We start from the raw sequence: 24728 nt of genomic DNA, 5'->3' as shown, positions 1-24728 counted from the left end.
ATCTGTAGATTATCTATTAATAATAGCCTGTCTATTGCGAATTGATGACATTCAAAAACGAAGTGCATAATGTCTGCTGCTGGTTTTCCACAGTATTCGCAGCTGTCGTCGGGCTTTATTTTCAGTTTGTGCAAGTGAGTGGGAGTTCTTGAATGGCCGAATCTTAATCTGTTTATTGTTGTTATAAAATTTCTATTATTGAGTCAGGTCCTGTGGACTTTGGTCTGGGGTAGCCAGTGTTGAAACGTGTTAGTTACCTATCACAAAAAAAAATGTAACACGAAATGGCCATACTTTTGTGTATAGATATCCCACGACTTTATTTCTATTACTTGGTACATTTTACCTTGGAAGACATTTACTAATGGCCATTAAATCTCATGTCTGTTAGAGCATCCCCACTTTTAATATTTAAGATTACGTAAATTATGCATATCTTTTACTCTACTAACACAGTAAACGTTTTTGATAACTCAAGTATAGTAGGTACCTATTAGGAAATCGATCTATCAACTATAGAAACCGAAACCTATATCGAAAACCAAAAACTTAAGGTTCAAATTTAAAAAAAAATACAATATTGGCGGGAAACTGGTAGTAGTTGTTGTCATTACTGTCAAACACTGTCAACTAATGGTGGAGCGCGAGAGCTAAACTGAAGTGAAGCCGGTCACTCATCCAAATAAACAAGTGGATTTTATATAATAGGATCTAGTGGTAGATCCTTGAATTTGCATAATTGGATAATTTACATTTCAGCACCATGAGCAGTCAAGATAACCAGGTAATTAATGTGTATTGACATACTTTTCACAGTATTCGATGCCTCGAACTTGTGTGATATCATGTGAATCCGATTGTTTTTCCAAACTAATGCTATGAACTTTTTCAATTGCGTTCTAGGAATCTACCAGAGTGACGAGGAAGTCTCTGAAAACTCTTCAACATACTGCTTCTGATAGAGAGAATCTAGTGGGTAGACCATCGAAAAGTTTGAAACACCAACTTAGTCAGGAGTCTCCTGCGTAAGTTTTGATTAATTTTACAGTTGGTTTGTACTTGTATAGTAACGGATAGCTTAATGTTTAAATTTCAATTACAGTGTTTGTTATGTAATATTGTATGTGTAACTTTAAGTTTTGACTTACAAAGCATTGTTATGATAGACTAGTTCACTAGTAGAGCAAAAAATTAATGCCTTCACTAAGCCAGAACTCCAAAACCAACAGCATAGCTTAGCAGTCATCATGTTAAAATGTAGATATTGTATACAAACTGCTAAAAAACTAAATCTGTCATTTATTTTTACAGCGATATTGAGGTAAAGAGGAAGAACTTGTCTACCAAAGAAACACAAGCTAACCTAGATACCAAAATCACTGTCGATGACCTCACCAACCCTGAAGGACCTTCAGAAAAGTACTGGCAAATTTTAGCTGAGAAGCGCCAGTAAGTATTACATCTCTAAAAGACAACTCCTGCACTAAGAATTGCTCTTGTGTTGCTGGGACTTTTACAAACATACAAACAACGGACACAAAGTACAACCAGACCGGAAACAATTATTTGTGGATAGCACAAATAATCTAATCGAACTCACTACCTCTCGATGCAACAGTATTGTCATGACAACTTAAACCACTGTGCCTCAGAGGCAGTCAAATATTTCTTTAATGATTATGATTAGAATAGGAACTTCATTAATTCCGAAGTTCTCGCTTAAAGATTTAAGGCCTTCATTGTCTTAAATGACCAATATATTATACTTCAATCTTATATACTGTTATGAATTTTATCATATTATTTGGTGGGCAGTTTTTCTTCAGGATTTGTAGAAAATTTTCTGCCTTGAGACAGCTACACTTTTCGAGGCCTGGTATGATGATATCCTTATCTTTCACATTTATAATACTAATTTTTCATTATCAATTTACAGGGTTGCCTTACAAGAAGCTTTAGATGAGAATGAGAAGCTCCGTAAAATAATTGAAGATCTCAAAGAAGAAAATGCACTCTTCAAGCAGATGTTGGATGAGGCCAACAGCTTTGTTGAAGTTATTAAGGCAAGTATTGGGATATATTGACATTCTTTTCTTTAAGCCAATAACAGAGTTAATCTACTTACTTGTATATTTAATTATCTTGTGCCACAGTGGCCGTATGCTATAAACATAAATAAAGCATAATTTAGTCTTATCTTAATATTTTTTATAGTATTAATAACATTCAGATTGTTTACAGTAATTCTAAGAAAAATCTCAGAGGATTTATCAATAGTCATGCATCATATGAGTGCATAAGTTCACTTATCAACTCTTTTTATAATTACAGGAAGAGCTTGCAAACACCAGCAAAGATGACACTGGCATTGATGTAAATGATGTCAGTACTGCTGACGACACAGCTGAGGACATCCTGGAGACCAAGACTGCCAATTAAAACTAGATTAAAAGCATTTTCTAATACAATTATTATCTTAGGCACAATTCTTTATGATCTACATGTCAATTATTTGTTACTTACTGTACATTTACTCCAAATGTTACAGGCCTATTCTGTATTTTTTTAATCTAAGAACAGAACCAAATATTTACTAAGGTCTCCTAAGTACAAATGATGTCTAGTATAAGCACAGCTGTCTTTATTATTTCATACTAATTTTTTTTTTTCTCTTTATAATAAATGCATTCAATTATAATGTTTTTATTATATTTTATATTTAACTATCTCAAGTTTTTCTTCAAAAACTTTTGAAATGTGTGTAATTGATACTTATTTAATTATAGTGTTTATTGTTACATGAAGTTCATAAAATATGTCACTGTGAATCAGTGATTTATCTTGCTTAGAATTAGAGAAAAGTCTGACTTTGGTAATGGGCAGCATTTAAATAAATATACCTATACGTTTTTATATAAGACTTTCTAATTATAATTATTCATCTTAGAGTATTATCAAGTATATCTTAGTGGGCAAGAGTTACTGCCATGGTTCTTATCAATATTCACCTGCCCATTACTTTAGTCTGTTTTCCGTTATAAAATGTAGTATTTTCAATTCAATATCAAAATATTTTCTATTCTTGTATTTTCTATTTTATAAGTAACTGAGAAACATAATAAATTTAAAAATGAAACTGTAGTTTTCTTTAAAATGTATATTTATTTATATAACGCCAGAAATATCAGGTACAAAAACCACTTAGAAGTAAATCTAGTCTAAAAATAGACATACAATAATATATAAATTTTGTTTCATAATTTAAATATAACAAACAGGGGCATGAAAAAGTATTCATAAAGTATAATTAGAATGGCAATAGCCAATAACAATGTTTTTGAAGCATTCTCATGATGATGATGGTTCCTTTTTCAAGAAAGCTTTAAATTGGTCATCAAAGTTCACTTCATATGTCCATGGCATCAAATCTGGGTACATATGCAGTCTGCTAAATAAATCCATATTGGCATTCTGTGGCATAACACTCCTTACTTTTTTATTAAGGCACCCAGTGGCATAAATATACTGGTTTACTATCAAATTGTAAATAAAGTTGACATATTTGTGGTCCATATTATCAGAAGTGTTAGAAACAATGGGATTGTGAGATTTGATTTCATCCAAATAGCCAGATGTGATTATTGGTATGATGATGTCAGCCTGAAAACCGAAACATTGATAATGATAATTAGATGAACAGAATTCATAAGGTATGCCATGGAATCTATCCCACCAAATCTTATTTTAATGAGCTGCAATGTTATTTAACAGTACTTTTAAGTTAGATATAATAATCACTGTGTATTAATTATAATTAACCTTAACAGTAATAAACTTTGAAATAATTACCTTTTCAAAATATTCCCTGATAAACTTTTCAGGGTTCTGATATAATTCTTCTCTTCTTTTGTTTAATGTAATTACCCTAACATTGGGTACATCTATCCAGTTCTCAACATACTCCTGTATATTTATTGCAGTTGGCAGTCCATCTTGAGTATAAGTTAAAAATAAAATAGGACTATCATTTACTATGGCCTCATCTTTTGTTACCGGTGGTCTTAATGCTGGCTGCTTAGGTTTTTTAGGATCCTTATCTTTTAAAACAATCTTTTTATTTAAAGCTGCAGGTAAATCGTTGGGTAAGTTTTTCAAACTTACTATTTCTCTATGGCCAGTACTTTTTCCTTTGCTCTGATAACCGCTATCATCCTTATTGAAGTACTGTGCTATGTCACAAAGAGGCTCTTCAACTGATTTCAATATATCATAACGCTTCATCTTAAGGAATGCATCCAATATTTTGTCTATAGTTGCATTATCATTTTGACGAAATACTTTTAGCACCATGTCGACTGGATCGTCTCTCACTGAATGTTTAATATACTGCAAATATGAAAGTATAACATAAAATATATATTGTATTATTTTATAATTAAACAGTATTAATTGACTTTATCTTGCAAGACCAGGAAACAAAATAAAATAAAGATAATTAATTTCTTATTAGATTTTCCTGTTAGATAAATGTAACAGGAAGTCTGGTCAGAACTGTCCTCAATAGATAACTACAGGTTTCTCAATCTAACATTTATAATTTATAGATAATCTTGAAAAATGAAGTAGGTACACATGGTAATATTTGTGTTTGTAATACATGCTATAACTTTTTTCTGATTATGATTTCTTTTATTAAAATTTAAAAACTAAATCTAGCTAAGAGAAGCAAAGGGAAAAATATTTTAATCATTCAAAGAGTTCTATAAAAAAGAGGTCTACTTTTTTCAAGTTGTAAAAATCACAATATTATCTACTATCTTTACCATACAAATAACTTACATCTAAGTCATCCTGTGAGATCCCTAAAGAATAGCCAAGGTCCCGCCAGCCATTAGGTGTGCCTCCCACTTTCTTTACCAAAACTTTCCATGCATTATAACAGGCTGATCCCATCGCAGATTTGGCGTTTCGATAATAAAGTAAATCTGTGTGGAGGAAGCTGACTTTTTTACATAAAGTATGTAGCTGCGTTATTTCTCTAGACCGCTCCTGTAGGACCATTTGCTCCAAAGCCAAAGTATCGACACTGATAGTATCCGCATTTTCGTAATCGTCCAAAACTTCCCTGCAAATCGCAAACAGGTTTATACACTTGGGATTTCCATATTTATAAATAGCCACATAACTAGGTATACAAAATCTTAACTTACATGGTGCTATTGCTTAACATCTGGTATCCGTTAAATATACATTAACAATTGAATTAATTCTGTTCAAATTACTGATAATGCACTGGCAGCTGATAAATTCGAATAAGGAAAACGATCACAAAACAAAATCAACCAATAAATAAACCAACCAGTCAATTTGACATTCTTCGAACCAATTTTTTTTCTTATCATTTGACGTTTGACACTTTTGACAGTATCTGTATTGACGTTACCGTACTCTTGTGTTGCCATTAGTCAACTTATTTTTTTAACATCATTTGTACCAAAATCTAGGTAGCTTGGCTTGGTGAAATAATAATCACCAAATACACTAATTACCTACATTTCTCTCATTTTTTAATCAATCAAATATACGCGCGCTTGATTATGAGCTTTGTTCTAGGAAAAAATATTATGTTTACAAAAAAAAGGTAAATTCACACTTTTTTTTTTAAATAATGTTATGTTTTTATGTATGTCTTTTCAAATATAAATATTTATTATCACATCATTATGTTTTACGGGAATTACAAATATAAGAGCAATCACCAAATCTGAAAATTGAGGTATGTATAGACAATAGGCTTAATACAGTTTTCTTTTTTTTAGAAACAAAATTGGCGGGCTTTATAAATGTTACAATATTTTTAGTTATAAGTTCCTATTTACAAACAAGATAATTCTAAAGAAAATGGATAATACACTGTGAGTTAAATATTACGTATTCTCAACACCAAAATAATATATTTACTAATTAATAAGTCATTTCCACGACTGAACATTAAAGTTAATCCAAACTAATCAGTAAGTACGACTCAATAATATTTCAGGGCAAGCTTTACAGATGTATTAGACGAGGAAATATGCGATTCTCAACCAATATCGTTGCCTTCGTCTAACGAAAGTAATGCCATAACATTAGCTACAAACATCGCTACGGCGGAAAAAGTAAATAATACACGTCGGCCTACCAAAGGCACGGGGCAACGTGGACATTTCCGCAGTACAGATGAAATAGGTTTGGAAAAATAATCTATACTAATATTATCTATACTAATATTATAAAGCTGAAGAGTTTGTTTGTTTGTTTGAACGCGCTAATCTCAGAAACTACTGGTCCGATTTGAACAATTCTTTCAGTGTTACATAGCCCATTTATCGAGGAAGGTTATAGGCTATATACCTATCATCAAGCTACGACCAGTAGGAGCAGAGTATCAGTAAAAAAGTTACATAACAACAAACAAACAAACAAACTCTTCAGCTTTATAATATTATAGTATATACTTAGTATATAGTATAGATATTTATATTGTGTACCTTTGAGTATAACACTAGTACTTAATTAGACAAATCAATTGATAATTGTGTAGATAGTTATATGGGAAGAAGCTTATTACTAATTAAGTAGTTACTTATCAGATTTATCGTTAGGTATATCTCATTTCATTCGGTGGATAATTATTTATTTATTACAGATCCAAAATATCGAGGCGTGTTTACGTATCCGTATTTCAATCTCGTGCAGTCAAGAGTTATAGAGGACGCACTTTACTCAGGTTCGTAACATCACACAAGAATATTATAAAACTTTGATGACAGAATTTAACATTATTGTCTCAATATTTAATAGTTTTGGGACTAAATATTACTCAGGTTATTATTATTGAATACTTTTGGGGCTCAGTATTATTTAGATAGATAAATATATAAATTCACAGGTTATAAACTTTACAATTTTCTTTTCTTTGATAATATTGCTCTGGGCAATAATATCTAAGTATAAGAGGTACGAGGGTCAACGACAAATTCCCAAATCAGGCAAAATTCAGGTACTTGAGTCACTACACGTATCTGACTCCCTTAAAACTGACTATACTTCTTCTGCTTATTTTATGGTCAACCTAGTGTCAAAGTTGTTTAAGCCGCCCGAAAAGTACTGAAGATACTCGATGACGAACTCGAACGTAACTCGTACCTAATTATCTCGATGTTATTTTCAGATAAATCCGTGGTAGTATGTGCGCCGACGGGTTCGGGGAAGACTGTGATATTTGAAATGGCCATAGTTCAGCTACTAATGGAACTAGAAGATAAACACTACACTGACGATTTTAAGATTATTTACAGTGAGTACGTAGAAACTGCATTATACCATTAGTTTAATTGTCAAAGGTTTTCTTCATTCATAATATTTGCGATTCATAAATGAACAGGCGTTATGTTGAAGGTATATTTGAAAAGAGTCATCACGAGTTTCTTACTAGCTCTTCTCATACGGCTCTTGCCTCTATCCGGCCTAGTGATAGATTCAGTAATTGCAACGACTACCATAAGTGTCAACATTTGATCTAAATGAATAAATAAAATAAAATGCCTGAAATAGACGAAAAGTCATAACGCAGCGCAGTTACTTGGCGTTTGATTTTTAACTTTTCTCTTCTAAAATAAATACTCAAAAGCTTTCGAGTGTAATACTTAAGGCGCTGCATTAAAAATTATACTAGGTACTATATCAGATAAAAAAGCATTACCTAAGGCCATAACTGGCGTCTATTATTATTATTTTTACTATTTCTTTATGAGTAGGCCAAGGAGACAATTACTGAGGCAGAAAAACTACTTACTTAATGATTATTACCATTACTTAACTGTCTATATTATATAAAATATTGTAACGAAAGCCTTTTAAAAATAGACGAAATGTGCATACATTATGTACGCACTATTAATTTGTCGGAGTTAGAGGTGAAGAATTTTATTTAAGTAATCTGCATAAGTCACGTAAGTAGGGCACTTACGACTGTATGGACCTGTTGCCATTGTTATTCTTGGATATGATAAAGCCATCCAACGGGCAAGTAAAAAATCCTTATACAAATAAGGAAATTAAAGCCGAAAGAGAGATTTATTCTATCCGTACTAGATTTTACTCACGACTACGTACGGTTAATAAGATGCCTCTGTATAAAAAGAGTCCTAATTGTCCACTCTGGTGGTTATCATCATCGAAACCCTTTCAGTAGTTCCCGCGTTATGGAGTAAAAAACAAACATGGAAGCTTTCATATTGATAATTATTAACTAGTAAAAATAAGATTCTACTTTACATTACGGGCATTCATTGGAAAATAAATGTCATTAGTATTGAGATTTGTACTACCTACTTAACAATAAAAATGTCTGTTCCAACAGTGGCCCCAGTAAAAGCATTATGCACAGAACGCCTAACGGAATGGTATCCAAAGTTCACTAAACTAGGACTCATGTGCATTGAAGTGACGGGCGACACTGATGTAGACTTCACACAGCTGAAACCTTATAAGTAAGAAACTCAATACTATTTATACCAGCTATGATTTTAGTCAGTTTCTACATTGATTTGTTTTAAAAAAGTGCTATCCTAAAATATCCAGTAGGTAGATTACACAGGTCTTCTTGCTCCCTCTATCAAAAGTTAGTATTTCTATAACCTGTATGTTATTCTGGTATATCAGCTTCAATATTGCTAAGTTTCCCTTAGTTATTACTACTTTAACATTTACTCTCTGTAAGAACTACTTAACTCCTTCTAGTTATTCACCTATTTCCATTAGGTAAATGTGATTCTGGTGCCAGTTCTATTTAAAAGGACATGATCAGCTATTTTATGAATTATCACAATTTATTAAACATACCCATTCACTCTTCTTCATAATTTCCAAAAGGATAATAATAACGACCCCAGAGAAATGGGACATGTTGACTCGTCGGTGGCGCGACCACAGTAATCTGGTGGAAGTGATCAAGCTGTTCCTAATTGATGAGGTTCATATACTCAATGATGAGAGTCGCGGCCCTGTGCTTGAAGCTGTCGTCAGTAGAATGAAGACTATTGAAGTGAGTATAGCAGAAAAGCTGGTTTTACTAATTGAAGTAACTAAGTCTTTTGTAAAATATCAGGCATGCAAGTTGAGATCGACAAAAATCCGAAAGTTTAATATAATACAAAATTTTTAGGACTAAACATTGATTGTAATTTAAATTGGAAATCTCATGCAGAGTTGCTTTGTAAAAAACTTAGTCAGCATTCTTACGCACTCTATAATTTGTCAAAGACTGCTAACCAACCGGCTGTCTTAACAGCATATCATGGTTATGTTTATCCTCTATTGAAGTATGGCATTATGTTCTGGGGTAACTGCACGGAAAAGGAAACTGTGTTTAGAGCACAGAAGAGATGCGTGAGGGCAATATGCAAGTTAAAACAGACCGATAGTTGTAAGCCGTATTTTATCGAATTGAAGATATTAACTCTTCCGTGTATATACATCCTGGAGGTTGTTTTATATGTGAGCAACAATAAAAATATGTTTAAGACCCTCAACAGTAAAAGAAACAAACTCAAAATCTGCATACCTCCAAACAAAACGGCATTGTTCAATAATAGTATTTTTTGTATGGCTCCTCGAGTCTACAATCACTTGCCAATTTCAATCTTAGAAATTAATAATATTAATATATTTAGACATACAATTAAAAAACTGTTAATAGAAAAGGCTTATTATTCTGTAAATGAATATATGTGTGATCCTTTGAATAATATTTAAAGATGATGAGGGATGATGAAATTGGTTGACATGTATTTATTATTTTTGACATTTTATATTTTACTATTTTGAATTGTTATTGATTTTATAGAATTATTATTACTTATTTAATGTCATTCATAAATTTTATCTCAATACATTGTTAATTTGCACGCCGAAAGGTGGACTATGGTGGAACTAAATTAAATAATAAGAACATTGTATACTATCCCATTATCGCAAATAAATGATTATGATTATGATTATGAAAAAAAAAATATCTTTGGATTTTGGATAGTAAATTAGATCCATAAGATATCTGTAGTGTTAACTAATATCTGATTAAAATGGTCTAAGCTGCATTTTTGTATGCTGCTTAGACCATTTTTGAGCTCGATTCTTAGTTTGAACTAAGTGCAATTAAGCTAGACTTAAACATAGATGGAAAACTTACCCTGTCTATGTAAAAACAAATATTTATACGCTACTGAAACACGTAATTTCTCAGTCTCATTTACAACCCAACTCTATATTACCCATTTCTAACACCCATTTTATTACTAAACCAGAGTTCAGCACAATCAGTCCACCGTATAGAGTTACTACAAAACCAGCTGCATGGAAGTGAAATGACTCATAAGACAGCGCCAAGTATTAGGTTCATTGCCGTATCGGCAACAGTCAGCAATCCTGAAGATGTTGCTACCTGGCTGGGAACTAGTAGCAAACCTGCTGTGTTTCATAAGTAAGTTGGAACTAAATATTATAGAACTAAATGTTATAGGAGAATTAACACATTTACTATATTAGTTGTTAATAGTAAAACGAAATTAATAGTTTATTTAAAGATTTGCAAAAAATCTATGTAAGTATGACACTCTTCGATTCTGTATTGAAATATCGCTGAAATGTTGCTTCGACGATATAACTCCATTTTGTCAACTTAAAGTTTTGCTTATGTCTATTACCTTATACAATTTAATAAACTCTACTTAATTAAGAAAGTTTTAGAGTTTTTATGCAGAGTCTGTTTTGGTAACAATCTTTAAGAAATTATAGTTTTTCTCCCCAAATAATTGATTGATGAGCACTATATGGCTTTGACCATATTACGTATTTAAAATTAGACTATCACAATTCATACTTTACAAAGGTTTGGTGACGAATGCCGTCCAGTGAAACTCAAGCGTATAGTAGAAGGCTACCCATGTCCGGAAGGATCCAGCATCTTCAAGTTCGACATCGTACTTAATTACAAACTGTGGCCTGTTATACAGAAGTATCATTCTGGGAAACCAACTTTGGTAAGTTACTTTAGCTGAATATTATTAATTACTGCTACTCTGCTCCTATTGGTCGTTAGCGTGATGATATATAGCCTATAGCCTTCCTCGATAAATGAACTAACTAACACTGAAATAATTTTTCAAATCGGACCTGTAGTTCCTGAGATTAGCGCTCAAACAAGCAAACAGCTTTATAATATTAGTATAGATTAGTATAGATATAGAACTGATATCGCACATGTTGTAGCCGTGCCTGCACCTTTAGAGAAACGTAAATGTGTACAAAGTGTAATTGCATGTAGTTGTAGTAGTAGCTGGTGTTCCATTATGTCGATAATCCTAATTCATTTTTACCTTAAGACAGAGCTGGCTCAAGTATTACATCTTCAAGTTTTAAACTAGTATCTGATTATAATGGCCAAATATTTTAAGACTTCAATAATCATTTTCAAGACTACATTATACATTTTAATTCGGTGCGAGACCCGTGGCCAACTATAATACAGTTATGTGTTAAATAATTAATTTACATATACTTTACTGTCTATGTGACTTATTTTGTCTTAGATATTCTGCAACACTCGTAAAAGCGTAATACTAACAGCTGAGACTCTATCCCGAGAGTTAACAATTAACTTCAATGCGGAACAAAAGGCGAAGCTAACTGCATTAGCGTCGACTATTAAGAATAAGAAATTGCAGGTAAATTAGCCACGGATTCTTATTAAGACATTTAACATGAAGATTCACTACCGTGAAATTTTATAATCAATTATATTTACTACAGTTGAGGCTACGATTTGTGTAACACATTATTTTGTGTACATCTGCTAAAAAACACGCACATTTAAAGTCACATATTTTTCTCTATAGTAAACTTATAAATTCCATAGAAAATAATATAGAATACACGTCTTCTGTTTTCTAGCGTTTCTACCGAAACTCGCGGTGAAAAGACGTCATTTTATTCGTAGACATATAAAAGTCATATTACTATGAAAAAGCAAAAAATCTTAATTTCCTTCAGCTATAAATAAGTTCGTATATTTTTTACAGTCTTTAGTAATGAGTGGTGTAGGTTGTCACCACGCGGGCCTGCTTTATGAAGAACGGCAGAATATTGAACTGGCTTTCAGGAACAGAGACTTACCAATATTGATCACTACTACAACCTTAGGTAAAGCGTAATCCATAGTACTAATTATACTCAACAAATTTTGTCTTACCTATTGGGAAGTATATGAAATTTTAAAGTTTGTACTAGTTTGTAGTGATTTGTTTTGAGTGTTTTTACATATATTATTTCACAGTACAGAACTTATATAACTAAATATTTACGTTAGATTATTAAAATTAACACTATATATACACATTAACAAAAAAAAACAAATATATAAAAAAATATAAAAGAAGAATATCGCGCTATTATATATATGTATTAATTATTATTAATATTATTACATATATGGGAAAAATTATGCAAGTAAAACCTTCATTATTGTGAGGTTAAAGTAAAAAAAAACTTCATTTGAGTTATGCACTTACCAATAAAGGTAAGCAGTATTCTTGATTTCTTTCCAGCGATGGGCGTTAACTTACCAGCACATTTGGTTATCATCAAGAATACCCAGCAATATGTTAACGGGGCTTACCAGGTAAGGAATTTGAGTTAATAAAAACTATTGCATTAGATAGAGAAAGACTAGAGGAAGAAGATTTTATAGTTCGCAAGAAAAAAGAGATGATTTTGTGTTGATATTTTACTGTTAATAAGAAGGTTAAATTAATTTTAATATTGTTATTATAATACTTCATATTTTGTTTAATAAACAGGAGTACAGTATCAGTACAGTACTGCAGATGGTGGGTCGCGCGGGTCGACCGCAATTCGACACTGAAGCGACCGCGGTCATCATGACGCGCCTCGCTGACAAGGCCAGTACTATTTATTTATATTTCTATTTAAACATTAAATGTAACCTAGAAATAAAGAAGGAATTAACAGGTATTCTGTTCAAACCGAATGTTCTAAATAGGTAAAACTGTTTGATAGAACTTTTTGATTTTAAGTACCTACTGCAATGGTACTAATTGGACTAAAAGTGTAAGGTAGATCTACTTCTCATTATCTTAATCCTTTAATTTGTGTGCGTGTTTATTTTTCATTCATTACGATTATTAGTAAGGCATGGAGTAAAACAATTGATTTGCTCTCTTTGGCAGTACAATACACACAAACATCATAATCAGTTTATATTTTATTCTTTAGTTTATAATTTACTAGCTGACCCGCGTAACTTCGCTAGCGTCACATAAGAGAGAATGGGTCAAATTTTTCCCCGTTTTTGTAACATTTTTTATTGCTGCTCTGCTCCTTTTAGTTGTAGCGTGACGATATATAGCCTATAGCCTCAATAAATTGCCTATCTAACACTGAAAGAATTTTTCAAATCGGACCAGTGGTTCCTGAGAATAGCGCGTTCAACCAAACAAACAAACTCTTCAGCTTTATAATATTAATATAGATTTAGAACTATTTAAAATTTAAAACTAACACATAAATCAATGGCCAAACAGTTTTAATGATATCATTATAAGTTAAACACGACTGCCGCATCCTCATTAAAAAACTCATCTGATATTACATGTAGCTGCATACCGTAACGCTAAAAACGTCAACGATTCCATTATTACGATGTTTCTGAAAACGAGCGCTTTGAGAATTCCATTCATTAGTATTTATGTAGAATTTGTTTCCTTATTAGATTGTTGTCGTGTATAGAAGGGCTTTTTGAAGTGTAACGTTGTAACTTTGTTAGTTATATCTTATTAAATAAAATATTCATTAATTTCGGTCAGTGACGTAGGCTTACCTAAACTATTAATATTGGGTGTCTAATGTGTCTATATATTTTTAATGACTTATTTACTTGAAGTAATACATTTTCATCAAAGGCGGCCATCACGGCAAATGGCGGTTGTTTAGCTCTAAAATTAATTTTGATTTTTGTGTAGGGACTGACAAGTATAAGGATATTACCAACGTTATGTGCCCTAATGTTAAAGAGTCTACAAATATTAGTATTTATGTCTGGTATCAGAATGTTAAACCTTACTTGGGGAATAGAAATAAAACAGCAATATTAATTTCAATACAAAAATATTTATCAAAATTATTTATTATCAAAATCTACATGAAATTAAGTGCTAATCGATACATACAGTACATTGTATGTTAATTTGTTAACGTATTTGTTCTGGCCTATATTAACCGTTCATCACAGTATTGGTAACTTGATACTTGCGTACACCAATTTATTAGAGATCGCTGACTGTACATCTTATGCGAATGAGTTCTACTATCTAGATTATTAATATACACTTACTTTCATATGATATTAAACATATTATATATTTATATTCGTATTAAAGAAAGCTACTCTCGTTTTCTTCTAATTTCCAAATATATTTTCCAAAATATTATTAAGTTTAGTTGTATCACAAAATATCACTTCGTATCCAACATTTTCATTAAAAACATTAGTAAATCTGAACAGATTTGTACTCGATAATTTTGTTTTCGAAAACGAAAATAATTTTCTTTATAATTTCGATTTTTGAATGTCATGCGTTGATTTATCACTGTACTCCATCACTATCGTATACATTTTTCACAAAATCGGCATGGGATTCACAAATCGATTCGCAGTTAGTAGGTATTTGAACTATCAATCATCGCGAAGCCAGTCTTGTTGACGTCTGTTTACTTCTTTCCTTTGCCGAAGGGGTTAGCGTTGTCTTCAAAGCTGATCTTAGGGACGAAGCCACTCTCTCCTTCAACAAAGTACTCGACCGTCATAAGACGACCATCGGGCAATAAGACTCTGTAGCCTCCAACTACTTTGCCTTGAGCATCTCCTGATTCGTTGGCCCCGAAGTAGAGAGCTTTTTCTTGATCTTCCACGTCGTATTTGTACTCGTACTGCGGAACAGAAATAATATTAGCGTTTGTTTGACAAAGACGGAGAATCTCCTTTTTATTTGGAGAGAGTAAGAATAATGTACATCGTAATATATTTGCCTGGCCTTAGCCCTGCAGAGGGCCAATCATAGGCTGTAAAAAAATATGACAAATTATTACCTCTAAAAAAAAACTGTATGGTCTCTCTAACTCTCTAACCATCGAAACTTGTGGTTAAAATGTATTGTTAAAAGTGAGTTAAATCTAATGTCATAATAATTATAAGAAATAGTTTTTTAATTGAACGCGTTTATGTCTTTTATTCTAGAGCGAAGTAATAAAATAGAAACTATATTATCTGAACATAAGTATATTTAATTTTATTTGCTAGTGTAATAAAAGTAAAAGGATGTCTGATTGCGAAATCAAAATAAAATAAGAAACACAAAATTAAGGCTCCGTACTACCCGTTACACATTGTTGGATTTGCAAAAGTGGCGGACGTTTCTTAAGGATATAAACTTTCTTTAATCTCAGCATTTTCTGAAAAATCGTCTGCATTATGACGCACAACATTGATTTTATTTTACATGTAAACTATTTACAATATAAACTTTTTTTTACAGAGTAACACTAAACACTAATTTTCAATTAAAAAAAATAAAAACATTGATAAAACACAAACATAACATAGTAAACCCTGTAAACGCGGAACGCAAAATGTAGTTCCTACTTACTCAGTAGTAAGTTAATTAGATTTAATGATGCATCTCTCAGAAAGTAAGCCACTGTTATAAAGCGAGCGTACAATGAACAATCAGATAGACAGTTCGTAAAACGTGTGCATTTTTGTATTCACATTATAATTGCATCCGCTTACTGCCTATTTCGATGTCACGTATGCACTTTTGAGTTATTTGGAAAGTGGGTGCAAGAGCACTGAAAACGTATAATTTCATCATTGTGGTAAATAGTAAAAAAAATGCTGTTTGCAATGAATCTGTGCAGATATTAGTTTGTATACTTAAATATAAAAAAATATAATTTTCATTGCACTTTGTATACTTTATGTTACAAGAAGATGATTTGAATCATCTGCGATTGAAACAGGCCAATAATATTACAAAAAAAAAAAGGATATTAAATTACATTATCGTCCCCGTTAATATATTTCTTGATTGCATACTATGAGTAGGACACCTGCGTCGTAGCAATACTTAGTAATTTATGCGACGATGTGCAACGTTATTAAGACAACTGAATTACGAGTATACTCTGAGTTCAAAATTTAAATATTAATGATACGTTAGACATAACTTTACTTATTTAGTCACCTTCATCTATGACCTCAATGTAACCTAAAACACCAATCGTAAAGTGCACGACATCTTAGAAAATTTATGTTATACTCCTATGCCAAATTAAGTATCTGTATGTATGTACGTATCTATCCAATATAATACTACAGATACTTAATTTAAAACACAAATTCTATGTAAAATTTAGTTCATGGGACATTCTAACCCTACGCAATGATAGTAGCGTGGGGAACACTTTACCATTACGCCATCAGCATCATAATATCTTGCAAAATACCGTTTTAGACATAGAATAATTATACCAGTAGACACAATTAGGATTATAAAATATGCATTAAGAGAATAAAATTACAATTTTGGTCTCTACGTTTTCAGTACACGTGATTCAATTAGTTTTTATTGTGTAGCGTTTGCAATTAATCTGAGATAAGAGGTGTAACGCTCACAAAGGCGGTTAAACGCAATTGCGTCCAATTAGTCGAGTTTGCGTTGCAAATGTTCACATGGTTAACATAATGTTGGCGAGATGCACCTGATAGTGCACGGACGTGGTCGTATACTCCACTGCAGACGAACAATACTATATCGATGGTATAACAACGGAATAGATCATTGTTGTGCATAGGTAAACACTTGTATCATTGTTAACCCTTACGCAAACCTATTATGGTTATAACGAAAGCTATAAACCAACACTTTGTTACGGCAACAGTTTTAAAAAACATTCAATTTCCTGCAAATCGTTAAGACTTCAGTCGTTAAAGCTCCTATAGTGTGTAAGAACAAAATATTGTAATTGTACGATTGTTATACGATTTCAATGATTTTTTTTGTCTCACTCTTAGGTGTCCCACAGGGCAAAGAATACAGCTCACCTGTTTTCCCTAATATGGAAAGTTCTGTGTTATTTTATTCTAACACACGTCACGCTACTCCGTACACGCATGGGGTATTTATTGTACTCAATTTAAAGATTAGGTGAACTCTACCTGCCTTCCTAATATAACATACTAAGTAGTTTAAAAGCAGTAGGTACTTATTTGAAAATAGTTATTTGAATTTGATATAAATAGACACGTTATTGAATAAAGGACGTTCGCGAACTGCGAGCGTATGCTTCATCAGATAAACATCTTAATGTCAGAAGCTAAGCCCGATGTCTATAATAGCTGTGATTACACGACTCAACCATCAGCTTATCACAACTTAGAACTCAATTACAACATTGTTTTGTTACAGAGATAAAACTGAACTCATAAAATATTTTATCTTTAAATCTTTGAGCTTGAATTCAGAACTACAACGGATTTTCTCAGACATAGATCAAGCCAAAAAAAGTTACACAATCATTATTACGATCTTGACATTATCATTACGTTGTGACCTTGATTATCCAAATCGTTATAAAATCGATAAAAAATCTTAAATGTAACCAAAAAAATAAAATTTTAAAAATAATTGTATCTAAATACGATTTTAAACTAATCCTGCTGTTGTTTCTCATTTCAAGGCTTAACTGAAAAGTCAATGACTTGGTATACTAAATAATATATAAGGTTTTATAAAATAAATACTACCTAGGAATTAATTGCGGATACGGTGACTCACGTACCAAAATAAGATGGTATAACTACTCATACAAGCTTACCCTGAAAGCGATTTCAGAAGACGAGTATAAAATTACTATCATTGTCATGTTAAGTAATTAGCAAATGTCTACGTACCTATCATCTATGTTCAACGTTACATAAATATTGATTATTCCGAACAAATCGCGCGTCAAAGAGCAATCTCATTACAGCTTATTATGCACCGTTTAAATTAGTAACTGCATATTTATGCTAATAGCTGTTTATCTTATAATGAACTTTTGACAGGTATTGTTTTATAAGAGTTATTGCAGCTCGATCGTGATGCGTGACAAAACGATTATTTTTCTCTTTGACATCTATTCTTCATTGACATCGTGCTATTAACACTCTTGTTACTTCGTAATTGAATATTGTTAACTGAAGCTTGCTACATTGAAACTACTGCTGCATTTATGCCTTCTTTTTAAAGGTATTTTCTTATCCACCAATTACTGCATATAGAGCCTTGTATACTCAATACTTTTCATGACCGATCAATACTTTTAAGATAAAGGGAAACAAAAACAGAAGTAACCAAAGAATATAACATCTCATACAAATAAGTAAGTAATTTTGGGCACAGTAAATAGCACAACTAAATTTAAAGATTGCTATTGTTCAGCTGAAATTGCATGCATAATTTCAACATTGACTTACATAGCCTGTGAAACTAATTACATAATTCGCAGGATCATCGTATCGACGAATATTCATTTTATTTTTGTTTTATTGTTAGCTCGAATGTGTCGTAATGTAACATGTACAGAGTTAAACTTGCCATAGTCATAATGCCGTAGGTCAAAGGTATTCACGTTTTGTTTAAATTATTGCCGACGAGCATCCTTGCCGTCTCGTTTATATGTTAAGGCAGACAACTTTTAGTTGTAAAAACAACTAATAGGTATACTATATTATATTAATTTAGCTTTTACGACATGTTAATTGATTGAATGATTTATGTGATCATAAACAGCGTTTATGCACTAACAAGTATATGTATATATTTCATGCTTTAGGCCGTTAAAAATTATTTGAACATGACTTTGAATTCTGGAACTTTTCCACCTGTTCGAAATTTCATATCATCAAAAAAATACCTACAGAATTGGAAGAAAACTGGTTCTGAATATAAGTAAAATGTCAGTGTCACCAACTTACCCTTATATGAGTAAAGAAATGTGTTGATAAGCGATAATAATTATTGTTATTGACGTGCAGCTTTAAGGAAATATCATATCTACCATAATTACCGAATTATCGACAAGGTATAATTATCATCCAAAAAAGGACATGGGTGGCGAATTATAATTGTAGTAAGACAATAAAAGTTCAGAAACAGGTACTTAGCGCTATTAAGAAACTCGATAAAGGCAATAAATCCATTAATATAAAATTAACCATACAATATCAAGAATTTAAGGAATTTAAAATACGGGTAGTCATTGTCATCGGTAATTATGATACAAAAGAAGAGATAATAATATTCGACGTATAACTTTGTAATTGCATTCTTGTAATATGTAGCACAATTAAGAGTTAATTAAAGGCTGCATCTGCCTACGTTTGTTCTAGATAAGGGAAAATATTTGTTTGTTTGTTCTCAATATGGATAAGCATCAAAAGAATGTATGATAGATGTTTCCAAGGAGTCATCTTCAGAGCATTATTGTACGGGGAACCATGACTTCAATACATAGTTTCTTGGAAAGAATGCGCTTGAGACGAACTTCAACTTTTTTTTAGATACCTATGGAAATTGATCAGTCAGAGTTGAACCGACAAAAGAATAATTGTTGAATTTACCATTAAATTTAAAGTTCTCCGCCTCACCTTATTGCAGATCCGAATATTGCATAAAACGCGTAAAGTTTTCATTTATGTTAGAGTTCAAACTTACTGGCATAGGTGGATATTCTTGCTCCTGTGGCGCGGGCGCAGCCGTAGCTTGCCTCACGCTCACACACACGATGACGAGTGCACACACCAACCACTTTGTTGACGACATCTGGCACACAATAAAAAAAATACTTTAGTAAAGCAGTTCTAAATCATAACTTGCTAAAAGTTACATTTGAATTATGCAGTGATTCTAAATAGTTTATTTCAATAATATGTTAATTTGGATAATGTATTCCAGTGGCTCAATTTTTATTTATTTTTAATTTCGGACATCTGTTCTTTACATGAAATTTGCATTATGCACCCATTGTTTTTTGTTTAAAATGAATAATTTATCTATTGAGATACGATCTTATTAAAATAGTCATAATTTAGGTTCAGTGAGCTTAGTTACTTAATCAGATTTATCGTCGTTAACAAAAAAAGCTACAAAAGTTTTATAAAATGTTATAATTTATCTTTTGTAAAACTCAAAAATGTATTTAATGTAACGTCTTCTGCGTGTCTACTTCATGAAATCATTCCTCATTGCTACGTTTATCCCCAAATGACACTTTTCTCAATAATATGAAAAAAAGGAAAAAATAATACTTATATAAAAAAGAAAATGTGAATATTTTGGGTGTCTTATCGTGACATTTTTATCAATATCTTGTAGTCAGAATAAAAGTAAAAATAATGATTTGTTAAGCGGGCCACTAAGAACCAATACCAATAAATTCCTAAGGTTTTTTAAGGTATCTTGTTCTTAATTTAATGCCTGTTATTCGATATCGGGTAGAATAAATTGTGACTGGTATGACATTTTCGGTGAGAAAATATTCGTTAAAAAGAGCACTGCCTAAATCGTCAGAATGTTGGACCCCAAAAACAAGGATTAAAACTTCAATGAATAATATTATAAGTTCCCTTTTATCCTATTGACAACAATGGATTCCAATAGTATAAAACTCATTCAATGTACATATATGTTCGCTACACTCCGCTGCACGTACTATAGTTGCCGTTAAACACCACAACAGAACCGACTATTATTAAAATTTAATAATTATAAATTATAATACCTTGAACGATGTTCATGATTTAATATGCATTTAACATTTCCGTGGATTCTTCTTCAATTAAAACAATAAGTAATTAATAAGTTAATGTGGGTAAAGAATGTCTACGTTTAATCTGTTTGCACATAAATCTATGTATTTAAAGATGCGTCTGTCATGTGCATAGACCGTTGGATTTCAAATAAATCATCTAGGGTATAAATAAGGCCAAGGGCATAAAGATAACTATTGTCGCGATGATTGTTATATTGACATTATCAACTTATAAAATCTAAGGATAAAGATGACATGGACACATGTGCACGCAGGGCCTTAACTTGATTTAATAGCGTCGTGAGTTTTTATTAACAATTAAATACGTAAAGCACTTCTCGGCGTTCTGTTCATAGCTTATTAGGGAGACGGAGAGAATCAGAAGAGCAAGTAAAACATAATGAAACAACATACCTAGTAGGTTTATAAAGTAGTAGATGCTGACAAGCGCATAAGATTAAAGATCAGAAATTATAGGTTTCCAAAACTGCATAACTACTCAGTGACATGCATCCTCATTACTTAAAAGCAATCATTGTTTACGTCGTGTAGGTACGTAGTAGGTCCGGGTTAAGATCATTAACATAAAGGTACCTTAACTGAACAGGACACTTCACAAGTATAAAAACAGGTCATTGAAAAGATATCGATAATCTACCCGTGGAATAAATGTCTCATTAACTACATAGCTATAGAGTGACAATTACTGTAATTATCTTAAGTCTTATGTTTTTGTAACGCGCAGGTTTCCATGTAACCTTTCTCACACTTGCCTAGAATTAAGTATTAAGTAACTGCCTAAGTAATTATTATTATTAGAGGATTAGCTGTGAGTTTAATTCACAAAATATTCTTAAGCTTACACGCATACCTAATTAAATACTTTGTGTTAAGTGTCGACCATTGCAATAGTTCAACAGGTTAGAATTTGAACTCACGACGACACCGACGCTCGTCGCGATTGCAAGTGTCGCTATGTTAAATGAATTCAAAATTGTTCTCCGTAAAGGATGCAACAACATATGTATTTAAGACAATTATTTCTACGATTCTTTAATACTTAACTATCTATTAAACTTCTTTGTTAAATTGAACTCAAGATTCATGAATAGTTTTATGTCACGCGTGTTCATAAAATCGAAATAACAAAATGATCAATTAAAGTATCGCCATTGTATAATTTCATTCATAAATCTCAATATTGATTACGAAAACGAACAAATTATATTATGATTACACTAATCAGATATTCACAAAAAGGCTAATTATTATAAACAATGCCTGATAGGGAACATTGGCGGCAATCTGCATAAAACATTGAGGCAGGTATGCCATTGCCAATAATTGAGATTTGCCTGGCCTCGCGTGATCGATTCCTGTGGGGAATTGCTTTGTGTTGTCGCGCACCGCAATCTCGCATGCGGACGTGTGATTGCGCACTTATTCGGCGGTTTTTGTTAATGAAAAGCCGAGGAAATATGCAGCGGCATGTCTCTTAAGAAATCCTCTTGTCTTATAGGCATGTGTTTTCTTGTGAACTCAAGTCAGGCGTGTACAGTGTTTAAAAATTATGTCTATTTAATGATGTGATCATTGTCTTAAATACCATGCAACACAATTTGTTCGATTCTGTATGACTTAATTTGTTGTTAACTAACAAACAAAGATCATATGGATAACGAACCACGCAGATAATAACATTATATGTAGGTATATAGTTTAAAGTATTATACTATTTAAAACAATGCTCACAATAATATGAATAAACTTTACAATTTAAAGGTCATGAATTTCCCAACACAGATAAAAAAATCTCATTCAAGTTATGTTCCGAAAATTCTTAGAACATTCTTTCTCATAGTTCAATTTGACAGCTATTGAATTTTGGCAGTCCTTGCTCTCAATTAACAATACTAAAAATCCCATGAGCCAGAATCCAGCGTTATCGTGTGTGATCTGTCGATGCCGGCGAACAAAATGTCATTCTCACTGTTTCTAGGTTTACGATAGCAAGTTAATGAACAGCGCGTGCGAACTAATCGTTTACGTCGCTTCACGGGTAATTGTAGTTTACTATGACTAGGCGGGGCGTACAGCGTAAATAGCCGTATGAATCGTGTAATTTTGGATGCTCAGCGTTCAGTTTGTTAAAGATTCAGCAGGACATGATTTAGCAAGATGTTTGACATCATAATCTTCGGTAAAAAATAAGAACGCTAACCTTGTTTTATGCATTGTGCAGTCTATTAAATTACTGGTTAGGGTCTAATTATACACTCGTAATGAGTACAATATGCTAGGTTAAATAATCTTGCGTGTGTTGAGTTTTTTTTTGAAAATGAGTGCTTTTGATGCCGTACCCAGCCAGCTAATAAGTAATTTTTTAATACACGATCTCAAGTATTTTAATAGTCATCTTTAAATCGGTAATTTCTTTCCGGTTAGGTCATAATCTTATTAAAATGTTTGCCATAAAACCGTTATAGTTGCAAATCTATATTACTCTGTTAGTGATTTTTTTAATTTGTAATTTGGAAATTTGTACTGCTCTAACTGGCATTATTACTTATAGTAATGTTTTCATCATATCACGGTAATCGGAATCAACTTGTATGTATTAGTTATCTATCCATCAGCTGTCTCGTGTTTTTTTTTACATCGAGTATACTTTATGGCCCGATTTTACCGTGGGAAATGCTACTGAATCAACGGGCTGCAGCCTCTGTCTTACGAAGAAATGGCAAAGGTGACGACATTGCATTTTCGCAGTTGTTTGCTAAGTTACCAATGGTAATGGTATGCAATAAATCAATATTGTAATACATATAAAACTTCTCACGTTTTTTTCAATCTATTTTCATGTCAACGTACACCATCATGTTGAGATAAATGCTATCAATGCGGTAGAGCAAGTTTTTTCTACGAAGTTGATTTACTGTATCGAATTTCTTGTGTAAGAAGTAAGGCTCATCTTCATAGAAGCGTTTTAATGTGCGTTTAACTAGACCAACTTATTACAATAACGCATAAATATAGTTTAGACGAGCGTGAATAAGTAAACAGATTAACATAATATTGTTATTTAAGTAGATATACTATTGCGAAATTGTTCTCTATACATATTTTAAAATTTAAGTAATGCAAGTTAATAACTTTATTTTTATACATCAATTTGTTTTATTTGGAAATATTTCCATTATTATAAGGTATTCTAATTTTGTTCATGATACAACTATTATAAAATTTTATCAAACAGAATCAGGACAAGTCGAACTTGTGACTGAGTGAACTTAACATGAAACCCATTTCTCAAGATTACTCACCTTTGAAGGCACGTAAGTACACAAATAGCACGACACTGTACACAACTTGTAACAATCGGTACCGGTGACAATGATCGTTGTTTAGCGTGCAAAGCTAACTGGTGGCGCGCCCCGACCTCGTCCGCGTCTTATATACGCACCCCACGGCTCCCCGACGTAGCGAAGATGCCGCAATGTCGCCCTATCGTGATGGATGTCCCTCCAAACTCCAAACGTACAGATCTCGGTGTTGATACTACGTCGATAACCGTGACTAAATATCATCAGTTGCCACCAACGAACCAGCCATACCACACGTTTCAGCCGACCCTAATTTGCAGGTCAACAATACACATGAAAACTCATCCAATATCATATGAGCTTTACTCTATCGCGTGATCAAAATTTACCAAACATCAGATTTTCGTAACGCATGTGTGCCTTTTGTTGGCATTGTAC

The 24728-nt window shown here is 32.3% G+C and overlaps 4 protein-coding genes across 4 annotated transcripts in view; 2 read left to right on the top strand and 2 right to left on the bottom strand.

Moving 5' to 3' along the window:
• The first annotated feature begins 609 nt into the window (after positions 1-609).
• On the top strand, positions 610-3136 carry geminin (geminin DNA replication inhibitor). Its single transcript, XM_076121916.1, has 5 exons — positions 610-784; positions 904-1025; positions 1312-1449; positions 1937-2063; positions 2332-3136. The coding sequence occupies exons 1-5, from the start codon at positions 764-766 to the stop codon at positions 2437-2439; spliced, it is 516 nt and encodes a 171-aa protein (XP_075978031.1). The 5' UTR covers positions 610-763; the 3' UTR covers positions 2440-3136.
• Position 3137: 1 nt separating this feature from the next.
• LOC142977821 (uncharacterized) lies at positions 3138-5413 on the bottom strand. Its single transcript, XM_076121915.1, has 4 exons — positions 5211-5413; positions 4840-5125; positions 3850-4386; positions 3138-3660 (listed from the first exon to the last, which is right to left on the bottom strand). The coding sequence occupies exons 1-4, from the start codon at positions 5228-5230 to the stop codon at positions 3349-3351; spliced, it is 1155 nt and encodes a 384-aa protein (XP_075978030.1). The 5' UTR covers positions 5231-5413; the 3' UTR covers positions 3138-3348.
• Positions 5414-5901: 488 nt separating this feature from the next.
• LOC142977749 (uncharacterized) overlaps positions 5902-24728 on the top strand; it is a 35720-nt gene continuing 16893 nt past the window's right edge. The window contains exons 1-12 of the mRNA XM_076121830.1: positions 5902-5915; positions 6041-6228; positions 6689-6769; positions 7214-7339; positions 8405-8534; positions 8917-9088; positions 10347-10522; positions 10931-11081; positions 11631-11765; positions 12120-12240; positions 12645-12718; positions 12897-12998. Coding sequence (XP_075977945.1) covers positions 5902-5915; positions 6041-6228; positions 6689-6769; positions 7214-7339; positions 8405-8534; positions 8917-9088; positions 10347-10522; positions 10931-11081; positions 11631-11765; positions 12120-12240; positions 12645-12718; positions 12897-12998 — 1470 coding nt within the window. The remainder of the gene's footprint in view (positions 5916-6040; positions 6229-6688; positions 6770-7213; positions 7340-8404; positions 8535-8916; positions 9089-10346; positions 10523-10930; positions 11082-11630; positions 11766-12119; positions 12241-12644; positions 12719-12896; positions 12999-24728) is intronic.
• LOC142977915 (pro-resilin-like) lies at positions 14207-24448 on the bottom strand. The gene is made up of 3 exons (XM_076122043.1): positions 24291-24448; positions 19872-19979; positions 14207-15045 (listed from the first exon to the last, which is right to left on the bottom strand). The coding sequence occupies exons 2-3, from the start codon at positions 19977-19979 to the stop codon at positions 14827-14829; spliced, it is 327 nt and encodes a 108-aa protein (XP_075978158.1). The 5' UTR covers positions 24291-24448; the 3' UTR covers positions 14207-14826.

The sequence above is a fragment of the Anticarsia gemmatalis genome, chromosome 13, assembly GCF_050436995.1.
Source record: "Anticarsia gemmatalis isolate Benzon Research Colony breed Stoneville strain chromosome 13, ilAntGemm2 primary, whole genome shotgun sequence".
In the NCBI taxonomy this organism is placed as follows: Eukaryota; Metazoa; Arthropoda; class Insecta; order Lepidoptera; family Erebidae; genus Anticarsia; species Anticarsia gemmatalis.
This window is presented reverse-complemented; position numbering and strand designations above follow the sequence as displayed.

What these genes read in the sequence shown, in the direction of transcription:
- geminin (XM_076121916.1), top strand. Translation starts at nt 764, where the DNA reads ATGAGCAGTCAAGATAACCAG. An exon ending in TGAGCAGTCAAGATAACCAG is followed by an intron (nt 785 to 903) that starts GTAATTAATGTG and finishes ATTGCGTTCTAG; the next exon opens with GAATCTACCAGAGTGACGAG. An exon ending in ATTTTAGCTGAGAAGCGCCA is followed by an intron (nt 1,450 to 1,936) that starts GTAAGTATTACA and finishes ATCAATTTACAG; the next exon opens with GGTTGCCTTACAAGAAGCTT.
- LOC142977821 (XM_076121915.1), bottom strand. Translation starts at nt 5,230, where the DNA reads ATGTTAAGCAATAGCACCAT. An exon ending in TCTCACAGGATGACTTAGAT is followed by an intron (nt 4,387 to 4,839) that starts GTAAGTTATTTG and finishes TCATATTTGCAG; the next exon opens with TATATTAAACATTCAGTGAG. An exon ending in TCAGGGAATATTTTGAAAAG is followed by an intron (nt 3,661 to 3,849) that starts GTAATTATTTCA and finishes TTCGGTTTTCAG; the next exon opens with GCTGACATCATCATACCAAT.
- LOC142977915 (XM_076122043.1), bottom strand. Translation starts at nt 19,979, where the DNA reads ATGTCGTCAACAAAGTGGTTGGTGTGTGCACTCGTCATCGTGTGTGTG. An exon ending in AAGAATATCCACCTATGCCA is followed by an intron (nt 15,046 to 19,871) that starts GTAAGTTTGAAC and finishes TCTGTTCCGCAG; the next exon opens with TACGAGTACAAATACGACGT.